This window comes from Mus pahari, chromosome 8, assembly GCF_900095145.1.
Source record: "Mus pahari chromosome 8, PAHARI_EIJ_v1.1, whole genome shotgun sequence".
Classification (NCBI taxonomy): Eukaryota; Metazoa; Chordata; class Mammalia; order Rodentia; family Muridae; genus Mus; species Mus pahari.
The window spans coordinates 68,327,638-68,351,471 of NC_034597.1; the positions used below are offsets into that span (position 1 = coordinate 68,327,638).

Here is a 23,834-nt window from a genome sequence, read left to right on the forward strand (position 1 = left end):
AGAGAGAGAGAGAGAGAGAAGAAGAAGAAGAAGAAGAAGAAGAAGAAGAAGAAGAAGAAGAAGAAGAAGAAGAAGAAGAAGAAGAAGAAGAAGAAAGAGGAGGAGGAGGAGGAGGAGGAAGAGGAGGGGGGAGGGAGAGAGAGAGTTAGAAGGGGGCAGACAGACACAGACACACACACAGAGAGAACAGAGATAGAGACAGAAACAGATGAGATTGGCAGAGAGAGATGAGACAGAAGGACAGAGAAAGAGAAAACAGATCTAGAGATAGATTCCATCCATCAGTGGCTCACCCTCAGTAACCTACTTCCTCCAATTAGGACCAACTGCCTAACATAAATCTACCCACTGATGAATTACGAGCTTTCAAAATCCAAACAACTGGTAAAGTTATGTCGCCTGGCAACCAACACATAAGACTAGCAGGAGTTTCATCTCCAAACCACAGCACACGTTGATGGACAGTCATTCTTTGTGCCTTGGTGCCACGCCACTTACCTAGAAAAAATTATAAACATAAATGATGTTAGCTAGCTGAACTGGATTTAATTGAAAAATGACTATTCCTCTGATTGCTTGGCTACTTGTTAAAATATTTATCTCCTGAACACTACTGACTCTACATTAAAGTAGGAAGACAGTCAAACTCCTGGCCTTTGTCGTTTAGTGTTTTGGGGAACTGGATACAACAAAGAAATACAGCCGTTGTTGTATTTCAGGTGGTTGTAAGTCGATGGTTTCAGGTCTCATCTTACATGGAAATTTTTAAAAATGTAAGAAATAAACTTAAAGGAAGTCAGTAGGTGATAAACTAAAAATATATGTTCATTTTTTTAAAACGTCACTATTTTTTTTTTTCAGTTAATGAGAGCAGATAATTGGCAAGCCAGTTTGGGCCTATGTCAAAAAACAGTAAAGTAAGTGCCCTTTACGGAGGTGTCTACTGTCTAATGGGAGAAAATGTGTATCTGTGCCTCATAGGTTTGTCTAATGGTCACCCAGAGCAGCATCAGCTGCTTGGGCACCAGCTACAGATAATCCCTTGGAAGAAGAGCTGGCAGGGGTATACACGTTGTTTTCTGGAGCCAATTTGCATTTTGGGCTTTGTCTGTCTTCGCCAAAACAGCATACACTATGCCAAACCTGGTTTTCTGATTATTTTCAGCCTGATTGAAACTGGCACAGGACATGGTTTTATCTAATTAACCCACATGTGGTACAAAACAAAACAAATTCGAAATGGAAAGCTCCTCTGTCTTCATTGAAAGGCAGAGGTGAATATATAATTATTCTGTTCTTGTCTCTCAGCCAAATTTATAGTTGTGGGAGGAGATATTTTCCTAATAGATAACAAAACAAGCTCTATGTATTCTGTGTCTATAATTAAAAGTGATTATGTTTTACGTTTTTCTAAATCGAGGATTTTCCTTTACAACATCTGGCCAGAAAAAGAAATATGGAGGAGCTGTGTGCTTTAATAAACACAGGGGTTGCTCTCGCTACACAGACACTTCTGATATCACATGGGTAAGAGTTTGTCTTATACCAATTCTCCAATTCTCTGGACATCCCGGGTGTTCTACAATCCAATTCTGACATTAATTATCCCAGAATTAGCAGAATTAGTGCAAGCCCACAGGTTAAGAATTTGGTCCCACAAGACTGTCCCCACTTCAGATGCCAATTTCAGGTTCCAGAGAACCATCTGTACTCCTGACTGACTGGCTACAAACAGGGAGGGGACAGGTCCTATGACCTCCTCCTCCTCCTCCTCCTCCTCTTCCTCCTCCTCTTCAAGTTTGATAATTTACTATAAAGATTCACCCATCTCAGTGAGGCTTTTTGCTTACTGTCCCTAGTTTATTATAAAGGACATAACTTAAGCACATCCAAATGGAAGAGATTCAAAGAGCAAGGGGTTGGGTAAAGGAAAACAGAGCTTCCAGATCTCGGCTCCTTGATGTGTTCATGAGTCTAGACATTACTCAGCCCCCACTGGTTAGGGTGTATAGAAAGGATTCATTACATAAGCATGGTAGAGCAAACCATTAGTCCTTGGTGAGTGAACTCAGGCCTTAGGACCTCTCCCCTTCTTGGAGGTTTAGTGGGTGGGGCTACAAATTCTAATTCCCAAATCCTGTGGTTGGTTCCTCTGCCAATCACCCCAATCCCTTTCCCTATCCTATCTCACCACTATCACAAAGTCAAACATGGTTGAAAGGGGCTTGTATTATTGTATTAGTTACTTATTTCTGTGACAACCTACCTGACAACTTAAAGAGTTTATCTTAGTTCACAATTTAAGGGTGTTCACCATTCTGGTGGGGAGGTCATGGGGGAAAAAGCCTGGGGCAGCTGGTCACATTGTATCCCCAGTCAGGGGACAGAAAGAGGCAAATACTACTTTTGGTTTGATTTATTCCTTTTTTACTCAATCTGAGACTCAAGCCCATGAAGTAGAGCTGGCCACAGTGGGCGGGTTTTCCCACCTCAGTTAAGATAATCTCTTACCTCGATGCAAACCTAACTAGATAATCCCTTGCAAACATACCTACAAACGTTGTCTCTTAGGTGATTCAAGAGTCTGTCAAGTTGATAATAATAGTGACTCTCACAGGACTCATTATGAATAACATATGCTTATCAGGGAAATTTTAGATGATTATATTTGCGTTACTGTCTATATGTATTTGTATCCTACTGCTGCTGTAGCAAGTGGTGTAACACTCATTTATATTAGCTTAATCTTCCTCAGCATCCAAAGGCACTCAGCAGCGGGGCTCCAGGTATAGTCTACCCTAAGGCTGAAGTCAAGGTGTCCGGAGCATTGCCCTCCTATCTGGCAGTCCTGGTAAGCAATCTTCCAAGCTCATTTGGGTTGTTGGCAGCATTCAGTTACTTGTGGAGGTAAGACCAAGACATGTGTTTTCCTTCTGGCTGTGAGTCGAGGCCATTACAAGCTCTTTAAGTCCCCTTTCTGGCCAGCAGCAGCCTGTTCTGCTTGTGTCTCTCCACATCCCAGCTGCTCACTGAGAATGGAGAGTGTTTTTAAAGAACTTAAGTAGCCTAAGCCTATCTGAATAATTTCACTCAGGATCAAATGAAGCCAGGCATCATGGGAGCACTAGGAATGCTTGTTCTAGAGCTGCTGAGGCCACAAAGCAAGACCTTGTCTCAAAGATACATACATACAAACATAATACATACATACATACATACGTACATGGATTTAGGAGTTTAATTATACTTTCAAAAATCCCCTTATAGTGGTATCTACATTAATGTTTGATTAATTAACTTGAGACAAGAATCTTAGGGAAGGCAATCTTTAGAATTCTGCCTACTGCATTATCTATTTTCCTATTTATAGATCAACAGATATCTATTGAGTAGCGAAATATAGAAAAGGCTATATATGTATATATAGCATATACATATATCCATATATATGATTACTTGTATCTGTATATGCACACACATATTCCCTGTGTATGTCTTCTGGGAAAGGTCCAGAGACAATAACACTCCAGAAAAGAAATGTGTATGCTTAGCACCTAAATCATAATTCCCAAATACTGGTCCTCGATTTGATAAAACATGGCATGGTGGAGAAATGGTTAATTCTATTGTCTTAGAGAAAACATAAGTTTGGGACATTTTACTGAATCATAAAGTAAGGGAGTGCTCAAACAGTAGGAAGATATAAAGGGCTCTCACTGGCCAGGTACGACAGGAAACACAAGAATAGTGTTTGGTACCCAGTCAGATATTAGTAAGCATAAATGTTGAGAATGGACTCCACTCCCATCAGCAGGCTTCCAATGGTTTTTGGTGGAGACATGGAGTTCTAAACCACCCAAGAGTTCATAAGCTACTATCTAGTAAAGACCAATGCTATATTATCTCCTCTCCCTCAAGAGCTAACCCAAATGAGGGTTTTGGGAGTGATGTCTCAATGGTTAAGGGCACTGCAGAAGTTGCCTACATGCCCAATGGGTGACTTAGTATCACTTATAACTCCTGTTCTAGGACATTTGATGCCTTAGCCTGGTAATCTCAGGCATCTACATTCATATACACACACATACATGCATGCACACACACACACAAAATAAATAAATGAAATCAAGCCTTAAATACAGTTACTAACAATAGGACTGTCAATCACTTGGGCAACAATACACATTACAGAAACTTTAAGAAATAGTCTCAAACCTACCTAAACTTCTTAGGTTGGCACAATGGTCCCTTTAGCCACTGAGCACCTTCTCCCTTGAGAATTCCTCACCTTAGTAAGCTCAGAGTTATAAATGCTGCCTGCCTTTTACTCTGTTCTTTGGATGTCTTGTATGAATTAATTCAACAGAGATGAACAGTGATCAGGGGACTGAGGGCAGCCCAGAATGAAATCCCACAAACAACAGTAACATATTATAACCCATCGAATAAAGTAAAGATCCAGGAGTCCCTATTTGCATAAACAATTGCAAAGGGTTATTCTCCAGTGCAAGGAGAGTACTAGTTAATTTAGAAGGAATGACGAAGTCTGAGATTACCATCTTCTATTCATAAATGATTCAGGCAACAAAAAAACCATCCACGGATGCTAAAACCAGTGGGTAAAAGTTTGATGAGGCGCTGGATGTTTACATAACTTCAAAGTGCTTCCCCACAAATTGCTTATCATCTGCTTATTAATTATTTAAAAGCCCCACAGTGGAGAAACCCAGCATGTATCATCTTAAACCAAGTGATGATAGTCTACAGTGCCAATATAACAGGGCAAGCCATCACCATGCATTTCCCGACATGATACACTGAGAAAACCACACCACCCTTCCGCGGGATTCCTGCCAAAAATGCACAGCTTTGTTTGAATCTTGACAAAGGCAAATTAAAAATCACTCTGCAAAGTCACTGGCCTGTGCTCTTAAAAAAACATCAAAATCATTAGGACATCTGGGGATTTTTTTTTTTCTACCTTGAAAGAGATCAGAGTAATACAACAATTAAGTGGTCCACGCATTGAATCTTAGGTCATGAAGGTGAGCGAAAGGGAGGATTTTACTTTTTTTTTTTTTTAAATGAACCTTTTATCAGAACAACTTGAAAAAGTTGAGTACAGTTTCATGTATTAGAGGAGAAAGTGTGTCAGTGCTAAATTCTTGATTTTTATGGGTGTGCTCTGGTTGCTTAAGGGGGTGCCCTCATTATTAAGAAATGTACACCAAAATATTCAGGAGCCATAGAAAAATGGCACTGAAATGATTTAAGCAAAGTATACTTTGGAAACCCCCCCCCCCCGGGCTCAAGTTGGACTCCCTGGAGTATAGAGTTCCTGACTTTGGTGTCTCTGAAGGTGCTGTGTTTGGAGAAGAGGCCTTTGCATGTGCAACCATTAAGTTAGTCACATCTGAGCTGCATCTGAGCGTTTGTAAGAAGAGAGAAGTGAAACAGACACAGAGAAGTGTGACGGCCAGGGGAGAGGCTGTTGTGATGGAGCTGCAAGCCAGGGATACCAAGGATGTCTGGCCAATATCAGAAGCTATCCCAGGAAGACGCAATCCTGCCAACACCTTCATCTTTGAACTTGGAGCCCCCAGAACGGAGAGAGTGAATATCTGTTATCTTAAACTACCCAGCTTGTGGAATTTGGCTATGGCAGCCCTAGAAGTGAATAGTTGCTTTTTGATTGCTTTCCAGGTGGATGTTCTTCTGATTTGAAAATTCTAAGAGATCTAGTGAAACAGATTTAAAGGTGTGTGTGTGTGTGTGTGTGTGTGTGTGTGCATTTGAGTGTGGGCACCCATGGATGACAGAGCTGTTACTTTCCCTGGGGCTGGGCTGGAGGTACAGGTGGTTTTAAGTTACAGACATGGTTCAGGGCACTGAACTTGGGTCCTCTGCAAGATCAGTATGTCATCTGAAAACTCTTGAGCCAATGCTCCAGCCCCTGAGTGAAACATTTAAGAGATGCTTTCTCCCGTTTTCTACCCACACACATTTATGTGATGCTGCTATGTATTTTAACCCCTCACCTCCTCCCTGAATGTTATCTTTAAAGAATCTAACCAGATACAACAACAACAAAAACAACAAATGTTGACTGAGTTGTATTTGAAGCTATTTTTGAATTAACACAACACAATAAAAATGCCTCAAATTATCTGACCCAGAGATACATCCCAGTCACTATGAATATAAATGCATGTATAAAAGTCAAGAAACAGCTCTGAGCTGTGTGCACCACTGCGAAAATTGAGAAACAAGCTTTATTTTCAAAAATAGTGATTTTATTTGTGTGTGTGTATGTGTGTGTGTGTGTGTGTGTCTGTGTGTGCATGCATATAGCAGCCTGGGGTTGACACTGGCTGTCTTCCTTGCTTTTAAAAGATTTGTTTGTTTGTGTGTGTGTGTGTGTGTGTGTGTGTATGCACTAGTGCACACACCTGAGTATGTGCAGAGGAAGGCATGCAAAGCCTTCCTCTGTCACTCTGTACCTATTCCTCTGAGGCAGGGTCTCTCTCTGCAGCTGGGGCTCCTGTTTCATCCCCTGGGGACACTGCAGTGGTCCTACTTTCTCCAAGTTAGCTTTTTAGGTATGCACTGGGCGACCAGCCTGTTATGGGAGTGCCAAGAGTCCTCATGACTGCTCAACAAGTGCTGAGTCATCTTTTCATTCCCTTTATCTTAATTTTTGAGACATGGTTCCTCATAGGAGCTTACCAATAGGCCAGACCGGCTGGCTAGCAAACCTCAGGGGTGCTAGATATCCGAACTCAGGTCTTCTCGCATTGCAAGCACGTTACCTCCTGAGCCATCTCTCCTTCCACCAAAAAGGGAGACTTGCTGAGAATTCTTAAAATTCTTGTTTCAGTCATCTCTTTAGAACATAGCTCAGTTCTTCAGGCAGAATTAAACATCTGGTTTGAAGAAATGATTACTGAAGGAGCTCAAGCCCAAAACTACCCATTACTGTTTATAACAGGATACGTTGAATTGATGTTTGCTTCCCACCATGTTTAAAAGTCCACACTGATATCCCATGCCCAGAAGCACATTTGGTAAACTGTGCCCAACAAAGGACAATAGCATCATAATCCAAGGTTTTATGCAAAACAAACAAACAAACAAACAAATCCTCCTACTTTGGTTAAATACAACTTGGAAAGAGAAAATGCTGTCTTTGTGTTTTTGTTTTGGTCTCAACTCGGTTTCGGTGGCCAGACTATGTGAGTGTTGGAGACATGCCTGCTAGATTGTCTATGTCTAAAATAAATAACCAGACCTCTAATGCCCCATCTGCTAACTATCCTGCTTTCTTAGGTTGTTTGTTTTTTTTTCTCTCTCTCTTGTTTCCCCTACATGATCACCATGTTAAATTTCTGTAACCACAGGGGATTCCGGGTGACATGGGTCCACTTTCACTTTTCATAATACTGTGCCACGAAAACCACCTCACTCTCCGCACTCCAGCCACAAGCACGGGGTGACCTTTGCAGGATCATCTGCAGAAGTAACCAGAGACACCTTTGGAAGGATATGTGAAAACGCTAAACAGTGATCATTTCTGACCTCAGTTAATCGTTATACTTTCTCTTTTGTTATAGTCTACTGAAAAGATGCCAGGTATTAAGTCCCCTGCCAAAGCCTCTGTTTTAGGACAAGGTATAAACATATTTCATTAGCCCTGTCTTGTATGGTAGTTGATGTCACTTCCGTATACAACCTGCCCTATCTACCAACCTGTCCTATCACAAGCAACAAGGAAGGAGTCACCGCTGATGTGCATGCATACACCCCCCCCCCACCCCGGTTTTTAGCCAGGTGTTGTTCTAAGGAATGGCACCGGGCTCCCCAGCTGTTGTTGCTTTCTTTCTGTATCAAGGTAGAAAATAACAAAGCACCGTAGCCAAACCCACTACAGGGCTTTCCCAAACCAGGACCCGAACATTCCTTCTGCCAGAGCCCTCAGACTCTCATACAGATTCCATGTCGGGCCCACCTTGCTGCGGGCACGCGAGTGAAACCTGCCTTTTCTCTCTGTGTCTGTCCGAGGGGTGTATGCACCCCTCTGCGGGTTCCTCTAGTACATGATTTAGACTGGTGGCCCCAACATTTCATGCGTTTCCTAGGTTTCCAACTGGGTCTCTATCTGGGAAGATTGGGGTCATCCTTTGTGGGGATTCCCACTGTGGCTGAGTTTGCTGTAACTCCAGCCTGGGGTTTTTGGTAAGATGAAACAAAGTGAGCTCCTAGAAGCAACGTACACTAGTTATTCAATACTTCTTCCTAGTCTTCATTTTGTTTTGTTTTGTTTTGTTTTGTTTTTTACCTTCGGAGCTGTCAGTTGTCTTATTCAGGACAATAAGCAAAGAACCGCTGTTAAAGTGTTGGTGTGGTGACTCGGCAATGGTAATGCTCTCCAGCAGCAGAGGTGCAGTGTGCAGGAGGGGCCACCTGGGGCGCTGGTGAGCGTGTGTAACTGCCATGACTCCTTGCCCAGGAGTGAGGCGTCCTGTCCTGTGGGACATTATATCTAAAACCCCATGCTTACATTTGCTTCCCATTCTTTCATGGTTTTCCTCCTTATTTGTCTTAGCTATCTGTTGCTCTAAATTAATTGATTACCTTCATGGTATAGTTTAAATAACCATTGTCCGTGTCTGTGTGTGTGTGTGTGTGTGTGTGTGTGTGTGTGTCTGTATGTATGTATGTATGGAAACAAAGGCTTGCTGAGGCTGCATTTGTGACCTTATCACAGCCTCTCTAAACTGAATGCCTGAATTCAGCCTATGAGTTAGATATTTAGAGACAGCTAACAGGCATGTTTCTCAGCTATAGTAAGCTGTCAGTTGGCTCTCAAACTGCAAAGCTGAGCAAAATAAGATGAGAGCTAAAGCTGTGATCATATTGCTAAAGGTGAAGCCACGAAGTCATGCTGAATGCTGGGGGTGGGGGGAGCTTATAGAAATGAGTGCAAGAGGACAAGAACCCCTGAAGGCTAGCTACTGCAGTGTGTGCATCTAGTTCAGGCCAGGTCCTTTGGCTTCTGGAAACTTACTTTGGCCATCCAAAATGTAGGCAAAAGTGAAGTGTTTAAGTTGCATCCTTAGAGGAAATGGTATAGCCCACATCTATGTCCCTTTCCACCTTCTCATTGGCGGATTATGTATGTGTCAGGTGTGGATAAGGGTGAAAACTCAGAGGCAGCAGAGCAGCAGGACTGAAGAAACGCAGGCTCTTGACACTATGGAGGCCCTATATACACCATAAATACTATACACACCATAATACCATACACACCAAACACACCATACACACCAAGCACACCAAACACACCATACACACCACATACACCTTATATACCATGTACTGTATAGCTTTGTGTCAACTTGACACAGCTGGAGTTATCAAACAGAAAGGAGCTTCAGTTGGGGAAATGCCTCCATGAGATCCAGCTGTGGGGCATTTTCTCAATTAGTGATCAAGGTGGGGAGGACCCCTTGTGGGTGGTGCCATCTCTGGGCTGGTAGTCTTGGGTTCTATAAGAGAGTGGACTGAGCAAGCCAGGGGAGGCAAGCAAGTAAGAACATCCCTCCATGGCTTCTGCATCAGCTCCTGCTTTCTGACCTGCTTGAGTTCCAGTCCTGACATCCTTTGGTGATCAACAGCAATGTGGAAGTGTAAGCTGAATAAACCCTTTCCTCCCCAAACTGCTTCTTGGTCATGATATTGTGCAGGAATAGAAACCCTGACTAAGACACACCATATACACCTTATACACCATATACACCATATACACTATACACATCATACATACTATACACGCTATATACACCATACACATTATACATACTATATACACCATACACACTATACATACTATACATACTGTTGCCGGAAATATTAAAAAAGTCAACCTGCCATCTCTCCTGACCTGCTGGTCTGGTCCGTGATCCTGCTCTTGTACCAGTACTGACTGGCCACAACACTATGTCCCAGCAGGGTCCCACTCAGCATGTTCTCACCGCTGAGCTACTCTCTCACATCTAGCAAGTTCATCTTGCTTCTATGCAACGCCCGTCACACCCCTTGATCAGCCATCTTAACACCTAGTTACTCAGTAGAAACATGACTCTTATTACAAGTTGGAACATCTTCTGGGTATATACCCAGGAGTGGTATTGCTGGATCTTCCGGTAGTACTATGTCCAGTTTTCTGAGGAACCGCCAGACTGATTTCCAGAGTGGTTGTACAATCCCACCAGCAATGGAGGAGTATTCCTCTTTCTCCACATCCTCACCTGCATCTGCTGTCACCATCTTAGCCATTCTGACTGGTGTAAGGTGGAATCTCAGGGTTGTTTTGATTTGCATTTCCCTGACGATTAAGGATGTTGACCATTTTTTCAGGTGCTTCTCAGCCATTCGGTATTCCTCAGTTGAGAATTCTTTGTTTAGCTCTGTACCCCATTTTTTTTCAAAATTTTTATTAGATATTTTCTTTATTTACATTTCAAATGCTATCCCAAAAGTCCCCTATACCCTCCACCTGTCCTGCTCCCTTACCCACCCATTTCCACTTCTTGGCCCTGGCATTCCCCTTTACTGGGGCATATAAAGTTTGCATGACCAAGGGGCCTCTCTTCCCAATGATGGCCAACTAGGCCATATTCTGCTACATATGCAGCTAGAGACATGAGCTCTGGGAGTACTGGTTAGTTTATATTGTTGTTCCACCTATAGGGTTGCAGACCCCTTCAGCTCCTTGGGTACTTTCTCTAGCTCCTCCATTGGGGGTCCCGTGTTCCATCCAATAGATGACTGTGAGCATCTACTTCTGTATTTGCCAGGCACTGGCATAGCTTCACAAGAGACAGCTATATCAGGGTCCTTTCACCAAAATCATGCTGGCATATGCCATAGTGTCTACGTTTGGTGGCTGATGATGGTATGGATCCCCAGGTGAGGCAGTCTCTGGATGGTCCATCCTTTGATTTTTTTTAATAGGGTTATTTAATTTTCTGGAGTCCAGCTTCTTGAGTTCTTTGTATATATTGGATATTAGTGTCCTATCAGATTTAGGATTGGTAAAGATCCTTTCCCAATCTGTTGGTGGCCTTTTTTGTCTTATTGACAGTGTCTTTTACCTTACAGAAGCTTTGCAATTTTATGAGGTTCCATTTGTTGATTCTCCATCTTACAGCACAAGTCATTGCTGTTCTGTTCAGGAATTTTTCCCCTGTGCCTATCTATATCTTCGAGACTTTCCCCCACTTTGTCCTTTATAACTTTCACTGTCTCTGGTTTTATGTGGAGTTCCTTGATCCAATTAGACTTGAGCACACATGCTCCACTATGTTCATAGCAGCCTTATTTATAATAGCCAGATACTGAATAGAACCCAGATGTCCCTCAACAGAGGAATAGATACAGAAAATGTGGTATATTTACACAATGGAGTACATCGTGGTGCGGAGCCTAGTGCGCACCACGATGTACAACGTCCACAAGCAAGGGGACTTTTGGGATAGCATTTGAAATGTAAATGAAGAAAATATCTAATTAAAAAATTAAAAAAATAATAAAAAAAGAAACATGACTCTTAAAGCTTATTTTTCAATCAGATTTATATAACAATAAGATCACAATTTACAAGATGCCAATACAATAACTTCAGAGCCAATGATAAAGATAAAGCTTTAACCCAATTATTCTAACCTTTTGAAAATCTTAGTTACTTGTGGCTGTTTAAAACCACATGGGATTAGGATCATCTTCCTGTAGTCTGCCTCCATGTTGGCTTCTCCCCTTCTCCCCTCCTGCTACCTCTCTATCTGTCCTCCAAACCCTAGCTCCGCCTCCCCTTTCCTGTCCAATCACAGACCTCCCTAATGTGACTGGATAAAGAAAATCATACAACAACATACCATACACACCATACACACCGTACACACCATACACATTGTATACACTGTACACACCGTACACACTGTACACACCATACACACTGTATATAACATATACACTGTACACATCATACACACCATATACAACATACACACCATACACACCAGACACAGCATACACACCGTATATACCATATACACCATACGCACTGTACACAATGTACACACAACTTACGATACACTGTACACTATGGAGGTCTAGCTTGCCCATGCATAGACTGATGACTAAAAGCAAGCTTCCAGGTCATGCCGCTCACACCTGTTCTATGTTTCTATTACTGTAGCTGAGCCTGTGGTTTAGCCACTGTAAGGTTCATAGGTGAAAGGAGTTAGGGCGGGAAGATTATGGCCAATTATTCGTACTGCAAGACAAATAACACTGGTGCATGTCTGTAGTTCTAGCTCTCAGAAGGATGAGGCAGGAGGATTTTGAATTTCAGATGAGACTACACTACAGACTATGTTACTTACAGCAAGCCTGTTGTAAAAATGGCAATACAGGGCTTCCTTACATACAACACTATGTTTAGAATCTGCCATACCTCTTTACTCATCTGTTACTGATCATTTTAAAATCTTTTTTTTTTTTTTAAAAAAAAAAAACTTAACCTGATGTCTCGATCATATTCACCCCTCCCTCCATTTACCTTTGGTGTCCCTTAAATATACCTTCTCAAAACGTTATGTTCTGTTAACAATTTAAAAAAAAATACACTAAGTCAAATTAGTGCAAACCATATCGTCATGGATGTAGGGCCATCACTGGGGCATGGGTGATCTTGCAGCGCATATCCCCGTCTTCCCTTAATGCCCAACCATGACGAATCACTCCTCAGCGAGGGCAGGCTGATCTTGTGCAGGTCTTACGCGAATATCGACGGTTCTGTGAGTTCATTCTTAAGTTTAGTGAGCATGTCAGATCCAGAGGTCAGCAGTTCAAAGCCTTCCTCCTCATCCTTCAGCTCTTACACTCTCTTGTCCCCTTATCTTGGTTATTGTTCTACTGTCCTGTCTTTGTAAAGAGACACTATAGCCAAGAGAACTTAAACAAGAGAACATTTATTTAATTGGAGGAGCACTTAGGGTTTCAAAGTCCATGGCCATCATGGCAGAAAGCATGGCCACAGGTAGGGCAGTACTACCACTAGGGCAGTAGCTGAAAGCTTACATTTGATCCACAAGCAGCAGACAGAGGGAAAGGGAGAAGAGAGAGGCAGAGAAAGAGAGGGAGAGGGATGGGAAGGGGGAGGGGGACAGAGAGACAGAGAGACAGAAAGATGGCCCTGGGTGTTTGAAATTCAATGCCCACTCCCAGTGATGCACCTTCCCCAACAAGGCCACACCTCCTAGTCCTTCCTAAGTAATTCTACTAACTGGAGATCAAACATTCAATTATGTAACCTATGGAGGACACTCTCATTCGAACCACCACACCTCTCTTCTTCATTGTTCCTTGAGAGTTCAGCTGGAGGGGGCTCTTAAATAGATGTCTCATCTATAGCTGAGCACTCCCAGTCTCTTTTATAGATGTCCCATCTATAGCTGAGCCCTCTCAGTCACTTGTATAGCTGAGCCCTCTCAGTCACTTGTTCTCAGCATTTTAGACAGTTACAAGTCTCTGCGTTCACCACTGCCTTCTGCAGCTATCAATAAATAGGCCTTTGAGTACTTTCTGATTTATGTTCTAGTGAGTAATGCCAATCTGAGCGTTTCACACATGATTTTAATGAACATAGGCACACAGTTGTGCTGTATATCTGACAGTGGAATGACTAGATATGAAAAGGTTCAGTCATAAGTATTCTTTCAGGTTTTCCCAGGGGGATATTATAATTTTCAAGCCCACCAGCACTGTGCAAAAATGTAGCTATTTATAGGTTTTTCTGTAATCTTTCTAGCCACCATGTAGATATTTATTCATTTTAGCTTCATTGTTGAATATGTAGCAATACCTCATTCTAATTTTAATTTGTATTTTTTTAATGTCAAATGGAGTCAAAGATGTTTATTATCCATTTGGGTGCCTTTCTGTGTAAAGGACTTTTTTTTTATTATTCATTTATTTATTATTTAACCCAGGCAAGTGTTCTTCCGATGAGCTGTTCCCAAGTCTTTAACTCATTTTTAAAAAGGCAGAGTTTCCCTTCTTCCCAAGTTGCTAAGGTTGGCCTTAAATTGGGGCTCTAGCCAAGGCTAGACTTCAACTTGAGATCCTATTATCTCAACTTCCCGTATAGTTGGGATTGCCCGCCTGTGCCACCATCCCTGAGTCATTTTAGTTTTTGAGGGCTTATATTATAACAATCAACTACATTCATTGATTATGACCTTGCATAAGTGTTAGGAAGAACTTTGTACTTATAGATACATAACACAGTTCAGTGAGGCTGTAAATATAGCAGGTGCTGATCAAATTAAGATGGGGTCACATAGACCCAAGTAAACATAGCATTCATTAATAATGTCCTAACTTTAAGCTGCATTTACTTTCTACTCCTAGCCTACTAAGCATCATGGCACACTGTTGAGTCTCAGTTCCTACCCCTTGGGATCGTGATCATGTGGCTGACTGCAAACTGCTGCGCAGGATTGGAAAACAATATATTCTCATGCCCTGTGGGAGGAGCAGAAGTCGTCACCATGCCAACCTCCATAAACAGAAGTCTATACACTAGTGCCCACTGTCTCAAGGTCCAATATTAGAGCCACCATATACTGGTTGGTTACTTATTTTTCTGAATCAAGTCATCACGTTTACATACCATAGTTTATGTGGTTCAGATTTATTATTTACATGTAAATAGCAAAGGCAGAAGTCTCAGCTCCATTAGGAGCTTTCCCCCAAAGCTCAGGGAAACTGCCTGGAGCAGAAGGAGTCTTGACTGGCTATGCCTTGTATTACACCACAGTTAAGTGACCCCAGAAAGCAGCCTGCTTTTTGAGACCACTCTGAAGAACACCCTGCTTTTAGAAGAGAGAGGAAGAAATTCTGGGTTGTTTCAGGTAGCTCTTCTGTAAATTGAAAAGGGGGACAAGAAGAAAGGCTAGGTTATTTAGGGAAGTTCCTAAATACTATATCCCTGTATACCCTAAAAGCACCTTTGAAAACCACAAAAAAGAAGGATGTGAGACCTGGTTCTGGCCACCCAGAGAATTGCCCTGTCCTGGTGGTAGATAAAGCTGGACTCCCACACTTCCTGCAGACCGCATGCAACCTCAACCTAACCTTGCTCTTCTCACTTACAAAGCCAGGAATAGCCTCACTGGTAACTTGAGGCAAGGGACATAGGGTGGGTTGGTTGCTATGGAGTATCAAGAAGAATCATGAATACTGAGTCATGTGCTGAGCCTGTAACCACGCCGGCCTTAGGGAAAAAAAAAATATAGTTTGAGGCAGGACCTCTTCCTGGCCTAGAGCTCACCCACTGGGCTGCCATCAGGCCTCCGGGATTCTCCTATCCTTACCTTCATGGTGCTGGGATTGCAGACTACACCTGGCTTTTTATAGGGGTGCTAGGGGTTGGAATTCAGGCCTACTTGCAAGTTATTTACTAGTCATCTTTCAAACCCCCAAAGTAGCAAAGATATTACAAGATACGTGTGTCCCTCCCTATGGCTAGTAGTATACGGCTATGGGGCCCAGAGAATTGGAATGCCCCAGAAATCTCATGCTGAGGAAGCAAAACCCTAGAGCCCTTGTGTCAGCTGGAAGGGAATGCCTTCCAGAAAGATGTCGCCCAGTGCTGACATCCAAGGGCCTAGACAATGATGTGCCAGTGATGAAGTGGACACCACTCTACCAGCTTGATCGTGCATGCTTACTGCCTTCTATTTAAACCTAGTGTCAGGACAGGGAGATGTCACTGGTGAAGGGGACACCTGGACCTTTGTATCTGTTTTCTCTTTAAGGTGGCTACATTGAATGACTCTCCTGTCCCTGCTTTTCACTACTACTTGTTAACGTAATTAGGCCATCGAGGAAGGGTGGCTGGGCCTAGCTTGTTAATGCTGTCAGAACCTAGGCCTGAACCCTAAAAACTCTAGCTAACAATCTTGTGGGGGGAATCCCACCCCCAAACCACACTGCAAGCCTTCACGTGGGGCTTCCTAAGATGATGACTTCTCTATGGTAATCTAACAGAGACCTAGGGATCAACCACAGCACTGGAATTTCCATCATCTTCCAGAAGTTGCCAGGCTAGCACCATGTCACAAAATGTCTATGCAGTTCTTAGTGCCACCCAACAATGAAAGACAACACAGTCTCAGCTTCCCTGCAAAGTGTACTCCTGTGCCAGGTGGTGACAGCCGCCTCTTGCCTCTTTCCCCACTCTTCCTCCTCCTCCTCTTTCTCCTCTTCCTCCTCCTCTTCCTCTGTCTCCCCCTTTTCCTCCTTTTCTCCTCTTCCTCCTCCTCCTCTTCCTCCTTCCTTCTGTTCCTCTTCCTCCTCCCCTTCTTCCTCTTCCTCCTTCTGTTCCTCCTCCTCTCCCTCTTCTTCTTTCTTCCTCTTCTTCTTCCTCTTCCCCTTCCCCTCCCTCTCCCTCTCCTTATCCCTCTCCTTATCCCTATCCTTATCCTTATCCTTATCCTTATCCTTATCCTTATCCTTATCCTTATTCTTATTATTCTTATTCTTTGTAGCCCAAGCTGACCTCAAATTCACCATTCCCCTGCACCAGCCCTATGCCAAGCAGTTCTATACCAGTCTGTAAAAGTACACATTCTATATAGTTTTTCCTCTGGAGGGGGTTTAAAATTAAAACACACTGTGGATATAGTTCTGTGATGGCTTAGAAATTGAAAACCAAAAGCCTTGGGAATTAAAATAAAAAAAATCTTTTAGGACAACTTTGAGTTTTAATAGAAAGAAAAAAAAAACTTTTTTTTCATTGAAAGCTTAAAGGTGTATGTCCATTTATGCTGCAGCAGGGTGTGGGCATATGAACCACTTTCCCATCGTTGTCTCGGCCAATCCCCACAGACCTTGACAAGGTTGGTGGGGCAGGTTAGATGGCTCTGCTACAGATGCAGCAACTGAATTCAGATCAGGGGTTATCTGAGGTCAGGAGTGTCTTAACCGAATCCACCAAGTCCCAGCTTAGGCTTTCTGCATTTCTGTCTCCCATTCTCTCCCATATGATGGCTTGTTCCCTGACATACTTGGAAATATTCACAAAGGACTTTGAACTTTGCCATACTATTAGTTTAGAGTTAGAACATCAGACTGATGGGTAGTTCCCTTTAAAGTAGATTTTATTTTTCTTAAGGCACAGATGCTTGGTGAAATCTAAACAGTCTCCAGATAAGTTTCTGTTCTAATCTCTTATCCTCCCACCCCTGAACCTCCACCCCCCCCAAAAAAAAAACCACCAGGGAATCTCCCGGATGAGGGAGCCAACATGAGTCCTCAAAAGTTTCTTAAGGGAAATTCTTTCAAGCCCCACAGCCTACAGAGATCTCATGACATCTAGGACATGGTGTGAAAATCCAAGATGGCTGCTATCTTTCCCTCAGGTCTGAATTTTCAAACAAGGAATTCAGCTAGCTGCCAGATGAAAATCACTACAAGTGGATTTCTAGTCCCTCATTTGCCAACAGTGTTCGTCATCACTGGGAGTTCAGAGAGCAAATGCACAGTCCTCCCCTGCTAACGGGATCATTTTCCTTCCTGCAGCGCTCACTGTTTTAGGCCCTGCTCACTGCATTTGCTATAAGTGAGAGTTTGGCAAGTTGTCCACAGGTCTATCACCACTCAATCACAGGTCTAGCGTTCACTCAATCAGAACCGTAGATGTGCACGGTAGGGTGACTGGGTCTTTATGTGTCAGTGTTGACTGTGATAGGTCTAGGGACATTGTCCTATGTCTTTTGGCTTTGGAAAAAAACGCATAGCTAATTATTGGGGGATTTTATACTTAGTGAATATTATTTGAAATGATGATTTCTTTTTGTCAAGAAATGTATTTTGCATTACTTCTCTTACAAAATGTAAAGAACCAGACTTTGATTTGAAAGGCCTAAGTTCAAGTTCCACTTCTGCTACAAACTGTACACTACCTGGAAAGTCACAGGACTTTGTGAGTTTCTGTTTCCTCGTACTTAAAATGAATCAGTTGGGTTTTGAACATGGAGACAGAATAATAATGTCTATTTACCACAGTGGCTCTCGTGTCCAAGGGAGCAAGTGGAGTGCACTTATCCCTCAGTAAACATTTCTTGCAGGAGTTTGAGGTGATTTGAAATTGTGGCATTCTATAACACAATGAAGAATGTCTTAAAATGTGAAATTGTCACAGAATAAATGTGTACATGCATATGTATACTATAAGTGCTCAGATGCTCAGGAATATGTGACATTTTCAGAATTCCATTGTTCAAAGTGGGGAAACGGCTTTAACATCATCGCTGTCCTGTCCTGGATTTTCTGGCTTAATTGAAATAAAAAAAAATGTTGATTTCGTATTATGTATGAGTGTTTTGTTTTGTTTTGTTTTTTTAATAAAAGAGTTTTTAAACATCCAATTTTATTGAATGCATATGGATGTTTTGCTTGCATGGAAATCTGTGTAACACTTCTGTATAGTGCCTGTAGAGGGCAGAAGAGGGCGTCTCCTGAGACTAGAGTTAAAAGGACTCTTGTGAGAGGCTGTGTGGGTGCTGGGAATCCCACCCAGATCCTCTGGGAAAGCAGCTAGTGCTCTTAACTGATTGAGCCAAATCTCAAGCCCTGTATATGAGTATTGTGCCTACATGTACGCACACGGCCTGAACCCATGGTGTAAAGAGGGGTGCCAGATCCCCTGGACCTGGAGCTGTTGCCTCTGTGTGGGTGCTGGGAGCTGAACTCAGGTCCTCTACAGGATCAGCAAGTGCTCTTAACAGCTACCCATCTCTCTGGCTTCAACTGCGTCATTCTAATTTCCCAGTGAAGCAAAAAACTTAAGGAAGCAAGACTAGAGAGTTGGCTTTAAAAAAAAATTACTTATTTATTTATTTATTCACTTTACAATCCAATATCAGCCCTTCCTCTCCTTCCAGTACCCCCTCACATAAGTACTCCCCTATTCCCTTTAGAAGGGGAAGCCCTGCTCTGGGTGTCAACCCCACACTTCACCACCCTGCACATCATGACTAGGCACATCCTCTCCTACTGAGGCCAGAGCAGGCTGTCTATTTAGGGGTGCAGGATCCACAGGCAGGCATATAGGCAACAGGCTCAGGGACCACCCCTGTCCCAGTTGTTTGGGGGACCTGCATGTAGACCAAGCTGCACATCTGCTAGGTATGTGCAGGGGGCCTAGGTCCAGCCCATGCTTGCTCTTTGGTTGATGATTCAGTCTCTGGGAGCCCCCAAGGGTTCAGGTTAGCTGACTATCTTGGTCTTCCTGTCCTCTTTGAGCCCCTCAATCTTTCTCCCAGCTTTTCTCTAAGACTTCCGGAGCACCATCTGAGCACCATCTACTGTTTGGGTGTGAGTCTCCACATCTCCTTCCATTGGCTGTCAGGTGGAGCCTCTCAGAGGACAGTTATGCTAGGTTCCTGTTTATAAGGATAATAGAATATCATTAATAGTGTCAGAGATTGGTTCTTATCCACGGGATGGGTCTCAATTTGAGGCAGTCATTGGTCGGCCATTCCTTCAGACTCTGCTCTATTTTTGTCTCAGCACAGCTTGTGGGCAGAAGGCTTTATGGGTTGGTTGCTGTCCGCATCCTTCCACTGGGAGTCCTGCCTGACTACAGGAAGTGGCTCCTTCAGGATCCATATCCCCTACGGCTAGGAATCTCAGCTAGAGTTGTCCCCTTAGACCCTCTGGGGGCCTTTCCCCATCCCAGGTTTCTGGCACATCAAAGGTGCTTTCTGCCAAGCTGGATCACCTGAGTTCAATTCCTTTGGAACCCAGATGATGGAAAGAAAGAAGAGATTCCCACAAGTTGTCCTCAGTTCTCCACATAAGCGCTGTAGCATGGTAGCACATGCGCACACACATAAACAAACAAAATAAATGAATACATGTCAAAAATGTTAATGTCTTACTTTCTTTTCCTCCCTCCCTCCCTTCTTTTTTAAATTTTCATTAAGACATTACACACCAGGAGAGGGTTCAGAGCTTAAGCATCTTACAATCTCATATACAGCAATGGAAGGATAGTCTAAGCTAACTTAAGGTATTCCTTGGTTTTCTTGGAAGAGAAGGGCATGTGTGGGTCTCTTACCCATGCAAGCCAGACTGAGGAAAGTTCTTTTGAGTTTCATCCTTTTCTTTAAAGCTTGGTGGGTCAGCTAAAATTGCTCACTTTATTCCTGAATTTTCCATCATTTTAGAGCATTTTCTTCGCATAATTGTTTTCGAATTCTCCCTTTCCACTCTGCTTTCCTCTTCCCCACCCTGAAAGTCTTTCGCTCATATTAAAGTCATTTACCCAAAGGAATAAGTAGATGAATGTTTCCTGAGGAGAGCAATATCTTAAAAGAGAGCCATTTCCTAAATGAATATCTAATTGGTAAAATTTCAAGCAATATAGCAATTTCATTAGATTTGGGTCAGTCTCCTGTCCCCTAAAATATGATCCTTCACCATTATGTGGCATGGTGGTTTTTAAAACAATAAACGCCAAGAATTCTTGCACACAAAATAGGGCGTCATGTCAGTATGTAGGAGAGAAGGAGTTAAAGGGGTTGGTTGGAACTGGAATGGGGACCCCAAGTTTTCTGAAAGTTCCGAGCTCTGCTTCTTTTCATCAGCCGTTCCTATGGAGGTATACACCCCAACACCCTGGTAAAAAGCCAGGCTGACACACACACACACACACACACACACACACACACACACCACACACACACACACACACACACACACACACACATGGATGGTGAGAGAGTAAATCACGTACAAGTGGATAACGCACCCTGGAATATCCTAAAGAAGCATGTAGGCACCTCCTGCCACAGTGAATCACAAATACGAGTTTAATCAGGGAGCACGGTAGAACAGTGAGCAGGCTAAGAATTTCTGCCTTGCCTGTGGGCCTCTGACTCTGTCTCATGTTTAGAACTCGAGTGTCGAGTGTGGTTTTGGTTGCATAGGAAATAGGATCAAACAAATGTATCTGTGAAATCAGTACCACCATTACTAGCTATTTGGGGGCTGGGTTTCCCGTAACTTGCCTTTTCCCTTTCTCAAATGTCAAGTCCAATGCCACTGCCAAAATACGGGTCTTCTCTTTGAAGCAAGAATTCCTGTGACATTCCCCAAGCACTCATGACTGGGCCCAGTACAGCCTCCAGGCAGGCAGGTCATGGCCCAGAACAGTCTTGGGTCACCCTTACTGGGAAAGGCAATTCCTTAGGCCCACTCCAGAGCTGAACTCTAGGCTGGGGACATACCTACCGTCTAACACACCCACCACGTGGTTCTAATCCTCTCTGAGCTTTGAGATGTTCTGGCCCACTTAACCAAGCTCCAACACCTCCTCGTTGTGGTGTGTGCAACAGACTCCGCACTCCAGTGGCCGCTGCCTTCTCCCATCCTATTTTATCACTTGCCCTTAACGACCTTTCAATTTTATTCTCTTATTAGCTATCCAACATGCATTTATCTTTCTGCTCTAAGCACCAATAATAAAGCAAGACAGTGAAACTTCTGGGCGGCCCGTTGCCAAGCAGAAAGGCTCTGCCGTAGGACAGAGCCTGGATGAGTTCACACCACATAATTTTATAGCAGAAGCCCTATTATAATGCCCCCCCCCCACACCACCCCAGCCACACAATCACATCAGGATTTTCTGGAACCTTAAAAACAAAACTAAACAAACAAAGGATGCCAGAACATAGTCCAAGACCTACGGAAATAGTTTTGTAAATCTGGTCTTTGTTTGTTTTTTAACATTTCAACATAGCTGGATCACTGGAAGCTGTGCTTAGGGCGGGCATTTATTTAATCCATGGTTTTCGAATGCTTAGGCTAACAGGCCCCTCAGCTCTGCCTAGCCCTGGCTCGCCTCTTCAGCTCTGCTGTTTTTTTTTGTTTGTTTGTTTTGTTTTTTGTTTTTTGTTTTGTTTTTTTTTTTTTTGCTTTCTTTGGATTTCATTTTCCACTTCCTCTGACCGCCAAACAGCAGTCACAACTAACAAACGGAACTAATCTTTTTTCTGTTCCATTGATTTGAGTTATTGTCCTAAATCTATGGGGACTCAAGGTAATAGGTCCCCAGTCTCCAGCTTCTGACAGTGACTTCAAATCAGGGACACCCATTAAGCAGCTCCCCAAGTTTCTCCGGGTTTCTGGTTATTTTGCACCAGCCCAGAAGCTTCCCAAGGCTCATCGGAATGATCTCTGGTGCTCTCTGCAGTGGCTATGAATCCCCGAGCCCGCTCACCTGGGTGAACCTGGCTCAGTTTTTCAGCCTTGCTGAAGGCAGGCTCAGCCCAGGAAGCTAACCTGTGAGAAAGTCAGAGGGTGTCTGGGTAGAGAATGAATGAGGAAGTTCTCTGAACCCAGCGGGTGGTTAAAGAGAAATCGAAACTCAGCTGTTAAAACCGCTCTCCTTGCTCTTCAGAACCCTTTCCTCGAGCCTCCAAGAAGCCCTTACCAGCATTCGTCCCTCAAAGGCTGTGGCCAGGACCCCACGGGCTGTGGACCATGAACACCAGCAGTAAGGTGGTGGGCCCAGACTTGGGCGCTTCCTCCATCTCTCAGGACCACGCCGGAGCTAAGCAGCGCCGGGAGCTGGGCTTGCAGCAAAACCAGAGACAGAGTTTGGAGGTGTCAGCTCCCAAGGGCCCCAAGATGGAGAGGCAGGGGCATGCTGACCAGAGGAGGTAAGTATTTGCAAGCTGCTTTGGAAGCAGGAAGTCCTAGCCCCAAACATAATCAGGCACCAGGTACCTCCCTGGTCTTTGGAGTTTGAAATCACAGAGGCTTAATAACAGGGATTTTGAAAGAGTTATATATCATTTACCTCTTTAAAATCACCTAGGAATTGATTTATTATGCTTTGCACCTGCCAGTTTGCAGACCTTTATAGCATATTCTTACCCCTAGTCCACTGATTCTTAAGACTGGCTCTCTCGGATTAAAAGATGGATATATGCAACCTGGGCTTTTCATTCTTTATGAAAGTAAGTTTTTGTTTACTGGAGAAAGGGGTGGCGACTCTAAATGGAACCACCATGCTAGAATAAAGGCAAGAAGGAGCGTGATGCAGAGGGTGCAGATATCCTTAAAGCTATCTGGAAGTTCTCTGGTGGTCTAACTTAAAGTTTCCATCAGTACGGCTGGGAGCGAGGACGAGGGCCCCAGCCACTCAAGATTGGATTACATACTGAGCAGGGACATATAGGAGGCCTTTATTCTTGATTTGTAGATTAAGGACTGAAGGTGGCATCTTGAAAGCAAGCTTTGTAGAACGCCAGCGACCCTCTTTTTGCACGGGGTAGAATGGGCTCTTTTTTCCCCCTGACTCAGCACCATGGTTTGAAGTGCCGCCTCTGTGAATTAGAACTGTACAAATGGTTTTATTTTTAGTTTCCCGCTTTACAGCGACTTCTTTATTGCAAGAAAGACAAATGCTGGTTGCTAAGGAACAGCTACATAACCTTATGACCAATACACACTAGCACTAGTGATTCTTTCATCTCCGTGTCGTTTCTGAAGGTTCGGAGGTTATAATACCGTTCAGTGTAGTTACCCTTAGATGGGGCAGGTGACTTGGGAGTCAATCAGAGGCTGTGGAATTTCTCTCAGAATAACTGGCATCTTGCCATAATAGAAGTTCATTAACTCCAAGTCACATGTCTATAACCTGGTCTCACACTTATGCAAAACTCCTTTTATTAGGAAGCATCTATTTAGATATAAGC

General features: G+C 43.3%; 1 protein-coding gene across 1 annotated transcript in view; it reads left to right on the forward strand.

Annotated features, from left to right (window-relative positions):
* The first annotated feature begins 22,368 nt into the window (after positions 1-22,368).
* The window catches only part of Epsti1 (epithelial stromal interaction 1), a 96,359-nt gene continuing 94,893 nt past the window's right edge, over positions 22,369-23,834 (forward strand). Inside the window, exon 1 of the mRNA XM_021203733.1 lies at positions 22,369-22,793. Coding sequence (XP_021059392.1) covers positions 22,615-22,793 — 179 coding nt within the window. The 5' untranslated portion in view covers positions 22,369-22,614. The remainder of the gene's footprint in view (positions 22,794-23,834) is intronic.